We start from the raw sequence: 10,688 nt of genomic DNA on the forward strand, positions 1-10,688 counted from the left end.
AACGAGGGCAACACATGCAACATACTATCGCAAACTAAGCTGAAGAGTTACAAAGAAACTAGCACACATCAAATCATAGCTCCCTAGTCCATTGTTTAACCCATTGAGGATGGGCTGATTTTGCTACAACACACATTTCCCATAGACCCCTGGCCGAGTATACTCGGGATTAAAGTACACAAGAGGATTTGACAGACTTTAATACATCTTGGAATAGGGTCGGGTGTTGTGATACATAATTTCACAAATTGGCATTATATTGCCTTTGTCTGGAGTTTATTTTAGCCATATATGGTACTTGATCTATACTGCTTTGGGGGCGATGTCATAAATTGCACCCCCTAGCACACGTGTGGGTGTCGAGCTCTGCCTCACTGAGATAATTGTGAGGACAGAAATTAGAGTGAGTATCATTTGATTGCCACAGCAACGGCTCTGGAAGATAGTCTGTGGGTGGATGCCAGCAAAAATTGGATGACAAACGATGTGATGGTGGAGATGATGATGATGATAGTATTGATAATAATTGTGATGACAGTGATAGCACTGACACGCAGGACGAGAACCAAGTGACAATGATTGATGATGATGATGAAGATGATGATGATGATGAAGGTGATAATGGTGATGTTGATGACAATGACGACGTTGATAGTGATGACGGTGATGACGATGATGATGGTGACAATGATGGTGATGATGATGATGACGATGACGATGGTGACGATGGTGACGATGATGATGATGATGATGATGATGATGGTGATGATAATAATAATGATAATGATATTGGTGAAGATGATGATGATGATGATAATGATGATGATAATGGTGATGACATTGCTGACAGTGGACAGTGATGATGGTGATGACACTGATGCCAAAGACATCAATAATGAATGATGATGATATTAGTATTAGTAATGATGACGACAACAATGTCTAAAGCAGTGATTAAGATAGAAGTGATAGTAGGTGTGGTGATGATGATGGGGAATACTCTGATGATGACCATACATAAGATAAAAACCTACAGTGCATTTTGTATTACTCCAGCATTGGCCACTGTCACATTCTGTGATGTTACAGAAGCAAACGGCCTAAACTTGGTCGTATATCAAATAATCATGTTGAAGTAACAATTCTGCACTACACTATTATTACAGAAGACAGTAAAGTACTTTGATTGGGAACTCAGAGTTGAAAGGTGCACATTATTTTCAGAGATGTCAATGCACAGGGTAGAAGCTATAAAGCAGAGTGGGTCCTTTCACAAACCTTAAAAGCACATGGTTGATTTTTTTTTAAATATTTTGTGTGTAACTCATGACATGAATCCTATCTTTCTTTTAGCAAAGAGTGGCTAAGAAATCATATCATTACTTTACAAGAAACAGGAACAGTCACATCACTTTAGAATATCAATATAAAAGAAGTTCTAAAATATTTGGCACAATGCTATTGAAAATGAATAAATAACTCATTTAAAGGCATATTGAAAGAAATATTCAAAACGAAATCATATATTTCAATCTTTTTCATTTCAAGCATGTTGTGTACTAAAATTGAGTGGTTCCTACAATGTCTATAACTTGCACACACCACCAAGATGATTAGTTCCAATCAAGAACGCCACTAAATTATATGCTTGATTCTTCTGCACAGCAGAATCCCCAAATTTAATAAGTTTGATCATCACGATTCCACGCACTTTGATTTAATTGTTCATACAGTGCTACTGAGATTTACCTAATACAGCTAACATGTCTCATCAGAATCAATTTAGCTTACAGCTGAAAAAAAAAAATACTGTATATGCTACATATTCTACAAATATAATATTGTGCAAATTTGGAATCGTAAAAAAAAATCTGTGCATGATTGAATTCGCAATAAACCACAGAAGGTAGTATCACCTCAGAGATGACATTCAGCATGTGTGCTACAAGAGGCAATATTTTCATGAGTTGTTGATTTCAAGAACATCAATCGACACGCAAAATTTGTAAATAAAACACAGAGAAATTATACAAATGTCACATATATAGTGAAATGTATTCTCTCTACAAGAGAAGATTAAAGCTCATGATAGACTACTCTATCATTCTCTAGCTTGATAGTTGTTGGTGGTATTAATAGTCTTGCCAACACACACTCAAACTTTTCACAAATGTATCAATCTCCTTGTTCTCTCTGATTTCTCTTAGCTCCATACCATTCTTGGCACAAGATCTTCTTTAGCCACAGACTTTACTTTGCCCATTTCCACACTGGCACGCTTAGCGCAGCTTGTTCTTTTTCTGGCCTAGCACTGTCATTAAAGTGCTGTCTCCACTATACTTAATTAGTACTCAACCTGGTAGATACAGTCAACCTCACATAAGTCAAATAATCGCCTAAGTCGAAGGTCTTTTAAAGTCCTTTTTTCTTTATATCACATTGATTTTAATTCCTCGTAAGTCGAATTTTCTCTGAGTCAAAGCTATTTCTTCAGTTCAAATAGATTTGACTTAGGCATGGTTGACTGTAGTTCTGGACAATGACTGGGGGTTATAGGTCACTTTCCCCACAGTTAGAGAGAACAGAGACAGGACTTGGCTTTAACCCATTGAGGACAAGCTGATTTTGCTGTAACACATATTTCCCATTGACATCTGCCCGAGTGTACTCGGGACTAGTCTTCAACGGGTTAATAACAGGGAACAGGAGGAGCTCAGCTCTGGCAAGGGGTGAGGCTTTGGCGATATTTGCTGTCGACAAAAAGTCCCAGTATTGCAAGAGCATACTTACAATGCGGCCCCTTTGAATAAATACCTCTACATGCTTCAACTGCCGATTCGCACAGCAAACCACGTAGCATTGTACACTCTGTCCAGAGTCCCTGGCATGGAAGGGGTTAAAGATTGCCTACCACGAAGACACAACCAGCTTCAGTCCACAAGAACCACATCCTCGCCATGCTTGGTGAAGCAGTTGTGGACGGTGTCGATGATGTCGTTCAGCCGCCTGTCCAGCGCCTCCAGGTGCCAGTTGGTGAGGACGGGGGCGATGGGGTCGTGCTGGAGCACCTGACTCATCACGTGGCTCAGGCGGCCGTCCTTGTACTGCTGGAGGGTGGTCCACGTGCTGCGTCGCAACCTATGCCAGGGGGATAAACAATGGCATGCTTTAGTTTCTCTTCTGAAGAAACTTAAACCTTACTATACTGTGTGTGCTGATTGGCACGCACACTTGAATACTTTTTTACCTTTTCCAGCACAGATGTCTGGAGACTAATTGTCAATGAAGAGAGATGATCTTCTGTAAAACGAGGAATGTTCGCGAGCATTTCAATTTCGCGAGTGCCAAGATTCGCGAAATTAAAATGCACGCAAAAGTTCTTGTCTACATTATATGTATTGGATGCCACTGGCAATTCATGAAAATTTCATGCCACGAAAAAGGCCGACAGCTCCACCAATTCACTAAAATTTCATGGCGCAAATATATCATAAGTTACAGTACTTTCCCTTAATACCCCTTTTGTTTAACCATGACCTTCGTGCTCGTCTGAAGCACATTGATACTTCCAAGTGGGCTTGCTAAGTTTATAACTATATTGAAGGTGAAGTTTGGATTACTATTAATTGGTAATGACAAAGCTTAGGAAGTTATGCTAAAGATCATCCACAATTCACTAAAATTTCATGGCGCAAATATATCATAAGTTACAGTACTTTCCCTTAATACCCCTTTTGTTTAACCATGACCTTCGTGCTGGTCTGAAGCACATTGATACTTCCAAGTGGGCTTGCTAAGTTTATAACTATATTGAAGGTGAAGTTTGGATTACTATTAATTGGTAATGACAAAGCTTAGGAAGTTATGCTAAATTCCAGGGGAGCTACATTTGTATGTTGCATAAGATTAGGTTTCTAAACTCTACAAGAGATTGATGATAAGGGCAATATTGTATTTTAAATTGACATGATGAAGAGGAAGACAAAGGTTGAGTCTCTGGTTTTGCATGAAAAGAAACATCTGACATGTTACCATGCCCCATCAGGGAAAAAAGGGCATACTGTATACATAAAACATGGTGTGTTGTTTACACTAAATGATGCAGGAAAACACTGCAATTTCTCATACAAAACTCATGTACCAAGTATGATATGTTAAATCTGACTCCTTTGCACATAAAATCTACATGCATAAAAGGATTTTTCTGAACGAGGAACGAGTATGTTATCTGATGTGATTTGCATCTGCGTGAAATGAAATCCTGCTTGTGACTGAAAAAAAAGAGTGAAAAGAAAAGCCGCTTTGTTGCTCTGGTACTCACCTGCAGCATTGATAGATTGGTGCAAGAATTGTTCCTTCATCTAGGTATGGATTTCCAAAGCTACATGGGATGGGAAGAAGTAAAAATCAAACACACATGAAGAAGACTCAAAAAATATGATCTATCTTTCAGCTGCCACTGCACATCTAAAACAATCAAACACATGATTAAATTCACTATTATTATTACATTAAATGCATCACATTAATCAAGAGCTGATATAGTTTAGTGAAAATAACTTGTAGAGGTGAAGATATAGTTGCTAAATGACTGGCAAGAAGAAAAAAAGGAAAACATTTTATAATATTGTCCATGGAAAAAAATACTGGGAGAGCTGTAGGGCGATGACATCATTACTGACAGATGGGAATAAGGATTGCTATGTGGTTGACACATATATTAAAGGGACTGTACAGTTCTGGTTGAGGTGAGGATTTAGCTTTTAACATTTTGCAAGATATTCAGAAACCACTCTATGAGATGTCAAAGAGCATGCAATTTTAAGGGGAATCAAAAGTTTATTTGATGACAATCGGCTTTGAAATGGCTGAGATATCCAAAAACAAGGTGAAACAAAGAGATCCTAATAAAAGGCGTGGCCTGTCGCCTTTTATTATTATCACTCTTTTGGATATCTCGGCCATTTGAAAACCAAATTTCATCAAATAAACATTGAATCCTTTTTAAAATTACATGCTCTTTAATATTTCATAAGAGGTTTCTCATTATCTCACTTAGAAATGTTATAAACCTGAATCCTCATCTCAACCAGGACTGTACAGTCCCTTTAAGAGTTTCATTAAACCGTGTTAGTTTAACAATTCCATACTTTTCCTGTTTTCTGCCCTATCTTCAAAGAGATAATAAAGTATTGGTGGAGATGAGGATTGGGCTTTTGACTTTTTGTCAGATGCCAAGAAACCACTAATGATATAATCCAGAGCATACCATTCTAAGAGAAATTCACAGTTTATCAAAGCAGTCTCAGGCCGACCTCAGGCTGCCTCTCATGTGTAACAGGGGTCTAATTTCAGAGTTGCAAAAGGACACAGAAACTGAAAGCACTAGATTAAGTGGCTTTGTTTTAGATTTGCAAGCAGTGAATGCCAACCTCTTTGCATTGTCCATGTGGAGCAGCATCGCCCTGTCGCCATCCTTCTCAAAGGTCTCATACATGTGCCTGTCTGCGTTGCCGATGAGGTAGTCGAACACGGCGGCGTCCGTCATGTGGAGGAGGAGAGGGTGGCGGTCAGGGGGCACCCTCTTCAGAAGGTCCACACAGTAATGGTCATCTGTCTCCCATCTAGGCACAGGTGACCAATTAAAAGTCTTTCAGGTTTGTTTTTTTTCTTCATTATTGTTTTGAACACATCTTATGATACCACTAATTATACATTCATGCACACATCAATATTTAGCAACATTTATCAATTTACAATACATTATTAGATGAATGCTGATAAATATTGATAATGTGTGGATGAATGTTGATGAATACTGTTATCATTATGAATACCACCAGTGAAGAATATCGATGAAGCATTGGATGTTAATATATCATGGACTGGCCTTGGGGGGATATGTCCGAACTAGAATTGTATTGCCCAAGTCGAAGACTAGGGAAATACAATTCTAGTAAGGGCAATCAATGTCGTATCCCCTGAAAGTAGACAGTCCATTTTTATCATTACTAGCCATTTCAGGCATTTCAGGCATCTTCGAGCAGTAACTTAAATCATTACAATGTAAACTACCAAGGGTACCCGATTTACGGTAACAAAATCCACTTGGCGCCAGGTTGAACCCTACATCACTGCACTCAACTATACCCACATGCTTGCACACAACCCCTATGCACAATTCAGGTATGCGGCACGCTCACACAGTCGCAGCGATTTTTAATGTGCTAAAATATGGGAATTTGCCCTTCATTGCGAAACCTCTCCGCGAGAAACTCTCATTTCTTGGTGAAACGTGGAAGAAGGATGATAACCACTAATATTGCCCGCTGGAAACTGGTGGTTTGTGCATATCTTTTCTTGGTGTTTACATGTAAAGTTAACGGCAATACCCGGAAGAAGGATGATACCCACTAATATTGCCCGCTGGAAACTGGTGGTTTCCCGACCATTCAAAATACCAACTACAACTGCCCGGCAAAACTACCTTATATGGGTAATAATCATGAATACTGATGTGAGGATGAATGTTGATGAATATTAATTAGGGACCATGGAATGTCTTTCAGGGTGGGGGGGGCATTGAATTTATTGACCTCTGTTGGTGGTCATAGCTCAAATCTGTGGAAAGTTATTGAGAGTGCACCACAATATCACAAGTACGGGTACTGTACAGTGCTTATCAGGGCAAGTTCATTGACCTTTTGACCATTGACCTCGTCAGACAGCACCCATATTCAAACTGGACCGCCATATTTAGGTTATGTGGTGTGAGTTTGGTGGTCAAAGCTCAAAGCTGTGGAAAGTTAGAGAGAGTGTAAACCAAATTGTTGACAACGCTGACGATGACTATGATGCCTCCGACAACAACGATAGAAAAGCAACGCATATGCCTCACTTCTGCTATGCGACAAGACAAAAACAAGTGAAAACCAACTGCATGTCTCCTCCTCTAACATGAAATTTATGACTTTGCATCTCTTAAGTGAGACAGATTAATTTACAAAGTTTTGAGAGTTTGATTTGTCTGGTGTTGTTTTTTTCTACTCACTTTGCTTTCTTGCCATCTTTGTATGTCCGTGACCACAGGTGTCTCCATTTCTTCAGCTTGAGGTCAGAGGGCAACCAGAGGGTCAACGACCCCTCCATGAGGTCACCATCCCCACAAGCAGCGTAATCTGGCTTGCAGTAATAGCACTTCCCGTAAAAACACAAATTATCATCTGAAAGAGAGCAAACAAACGACGATAAACAATCATACCCTTCACGTGGATTACACAAACCATCACTATGGTACTTCATGTAAGCACGACAGAAAAGTAATACAAGGTAGATGAGATCTAAATACATGTCAAATGCAGAGAGTTGACTAGCAAGAGAATCACAAGCAGATCTCATAGGCCATCAGTATTGCTTTCATACTGTCACACACAGAAATGTGTCACTCATCCAATAAGTAACTCAGTGGCCAATATTGTACATCAACCTCAAACTGGTATTAAATCAGCTCTGTGAAATCCTGCTGAAACAAGGCATACATGAAACACACTGATCTCTTCATAAGACATGCAGTACTCTTACTTTGTTCCATGAAAGTCTCTTTTAATACTGGGGAGGCAACAGGTGATATTTCAGTTCTCAGGTTGACCACACGGCCAACCACTATTGGCGCTCGCCGGAAGTCCAGCACTCTAGGAAAGGATCAAAGAAAATAATATTTATCAGAACTAATCAAAAGTTTGCAATCATCCAATCATGGAATATTTAGCACGATTGGACCATATCTTGGGTGAGCATACATTCAGAGAGAGTGTGCAGTGTGTTTTCTGACATTGATGATATCAAAATTATGATGTGGCAGATGTAAGACTGGACATCATGAAATAGCACAAAGCTATAACTGACTTTATAGAAGAATCAAAAACACTCTGAAAAATAATATTCTGTAAAGACTAAGGTAAAGCGATGACACCACTCAATTTTGCACAGGTTCCTTGAACTATGCATCTCTTGACCAATTTAAATGCATTCTAATCTAATATTACAGTCAAATAGAGTGTAGCCCTTGGCATACTCACACAGCATGCACACTAGTTTTAGTGTCTCAAGCTTGTAAATCAGTCATAGTTAACAAAACCATGGAAACACAAGCATAAATGCCTGGGAAAGCTGTGTAATTTACAACAGAAGTGCCACACTATGTATATGTATTAGCCAGGCAAATACAATATGAATATACAACGGTGTAGCAGAAAGTGCAATTTTACAGTTCTAGAAGTGGTGTCATTACACACTGCAGTAATACTCATTATGAGAGTTCAATAATTCATGAGAAGTGTGGAAAGACCTGTGTCTCATTTCGTAAGAGATGTTTTGTTATTTATACAAATGATAACAACACTTCAAGTACCAGAATGGCAACTTATTGTGGCAGTAGCCAGTCATGAAGCATGGTTCTTGTCATTACCATAACACTCGTCCTTGCAGCAAAGAGTTGCAACTTTTTTTTAAAATGAAATGGAGCCCTGATATGACAGATATGACTGAAGGGATGAATACTCACCTGTCTAAGTGAAAGGCAGCAATTTCTCCATTGTGTCTGTCATAGCCGGCATATGGAGTGCCATAGATCACATGTTCACGAGGATATCTAAAATGAATTCATATAAGATGAGGAAATGAAACTGTTGTTCATGAATACAACAGGTGACTTTTACTGACTATGCAATAAAAGCATTGATCATATTTCCTATGGTGTATTTGTAAACCTCGCATGTTTACTATCTACCAGGGTGCCACACACCCACTTACAATGTATGAACTCTGCTTGCCCAGGACAACTGAAAATCACTGTAGGGCAAGTAAGATGACTAAGCACCTGTCTGTTAAGTGTTAAAAATACTGGGCCTTTTCACTTAATGCATCTTTGCTCTCAAGATTAAAATGAATATATATACAATGTATGTCATTTTTTTTTTCTTGGGTGTGTGTGTGTGTGTGTGGGGGGGGGGGGGGGGGGGGGGGAAGGGGGTTCGAGCTTTTGTTTCCAAGGGCAGTATCGATAAGGGCATGGGACATTTCCCACAAAGCACAGCAAATATTCTCTTTTCAACAGCCTTCCATCTAAAGTTGAATGAAAGCCAGAACTAAATCAGAAATTAAAATATTTTCACTTGCACCTTGTATATATGCTGTCTGCTCCCAAACCCTGCTACCACACACACGTACTACATTAACAATCAGTAGCAATCTTCAAGCTTGCAGGAGGCAGACATAATCTGAGAGAGAAGAAGAGGAAGAGGAAGTAGTTTCTGTTGGTTTCCAAAATTACCACTACTTGGGATCTAATCCAAGCTTGGCTGTATACAAAGTCATACCTCTTTGGTTTGAAGACAACCAGCTGACCACCTTCTAGTGTCAGTCGAGCCTTCAGCTGCGTCCCCTTGAAGCCCACATCGGCTCTCGTGATGGGGGCATGGGCCATGGCGTGCAGGATTGTCCCGAGCTCCCTAGCCGCGGCCGGCGTGATCTGGTCAGAGCTGACCCATTGCCCTGCTTTGCCCCAGATTGCGCTATATTCGTATCTAGTCCTTGGTTTCCACAATGGCACGAGGTCCTGCTCCAGGGGATGCGTATCGTTTTGAAACTTATCCAGCGCGTTCGGTCCATTCTGGGGAGCCCCCTGGCCATTTTCGATCTCGACCTCATGCGGGACTTCCTTCTCGCCAAGGGCTCCCTCACTCTCCTTGTCATTTCCAATGTCCACGATGTCCTCACCTCCATTTGGCAAAGCGGGTTTGCCCTCGACGTGTTCAACGTTTGATTCAACACCTGGTCTCCTGATGCTGCGATTGTCGACATTTTGCAGAGCGTCATCTACGCCGGGCTGCCGCTGCTCTCGCGAATTCCTCTCCCGAGTGCTCGTGCTTGGTGGAGAGGGCAGTACCACAATGACCAGGAGCCACAGACTCACAATGAGAATGGATAACAGTATCACCCATTTCACTTTTAGCCTCATCTTCCTCTAAGCAGCTCCAGCAGACATCTTTCAGTTTTGGTCATCTGTGCAGGTAAGTCACAATGAAAATATTAAATACACACTGAAAATTTATAAGTTATGCATTTTAAAGTAATTCACTATGGTTTGTGAGTGGACCGACATTCATGATATCAGCATCTCATGAAAAATACTGCGGTCTGTAACACAAATGTGCTGCATTTTTAGGGGGTAATTTAGAATTTCAATAAAATGTGTCCCTACATGTACACTTGTAACATTGTTACGTCACATGTTTGTGTGATTTCAGTTCGGGAACCCACTCACAAGGGGGGCCCCTCCTTATAAGTAACCCGTCCCCCTTATAAGTAACCCCGTCCCCCTTATAAGTAACCCCCGGGGCACCCCTTATAAGGAGTCTCCACGCTTTTTTGCAATGCAACGCGAAAATGAAAGGACTGCGGCAATTCGCTTGATTATGTCCATAAAGCTTCACAAGTTTCCTAGTTACTCACGAAATTTGAGCAAAATCGGTTTGAGGCATCATATCTAAAATCATGGATTTAAATGCGATGTCAAACGACCCCTGCGAATGCTGAAATGCGAGCGATTACTGGCGTGAGTGTCGCCAGGCGCGGCGGCGCGGCAATGCTTGAGTGCAGATCATCCGCAGACGTGGCGACTGAGTACG

The 10,688-nt window shown here is 40.5% G+C and overlaps 1 protein-coding gene across 1 annotated transcript; it reads right to left on the minus strand.

The window, feature by feature from the left end:
- Nucleotides 1-1,773: 1,773 nt before the first annotated feature.
- Nucleotides 1,774-10,018, minus strand: LOC139713041 (glycosaminoglycan xylosylkinase-like). The gene is made up of 7 exons (XM_071624813.1): nucleotides 9,378-10,018; nucleotides 8,564-8,650; nucleotides 7,582-7,691; nucleotides 7,052-7,223; nucleotides 5,433-5,624; nucleotides 4,322-4,381; nucleotides 1,774-3,138 (listed from the first exon to the last, which is right to left on the minus strand). Exons 1-7 carry the CDS (start codon nucleotides 10,016-10,018, stop codon nucleotides 2,931-2,933), a joined length of 1,470 nt encoding a protein of 489 aa, XP_071480914.1. The 3' UTR covers nucleotides 1,774-2,930.
- Nucleotides 10,019-10,688: the final 670 nt, after the last annotated feature.

This window comes from Diadema antillarum, unplaced genomic scaffold (assembly GCF_040938485.1).
Source record: "Diadema antillarum isolate AM-2024a unplaced genomic scaffold, OU_Dant_1.0 scf00000042, whole genome shotgun sequence".
Classification (NCBI taxonomy): Eukaryota; Metazoa; Echinodermata; class Echinoidea; order Diadematoida; family Diadematidae; genus Diadema; species Diadema antillarum.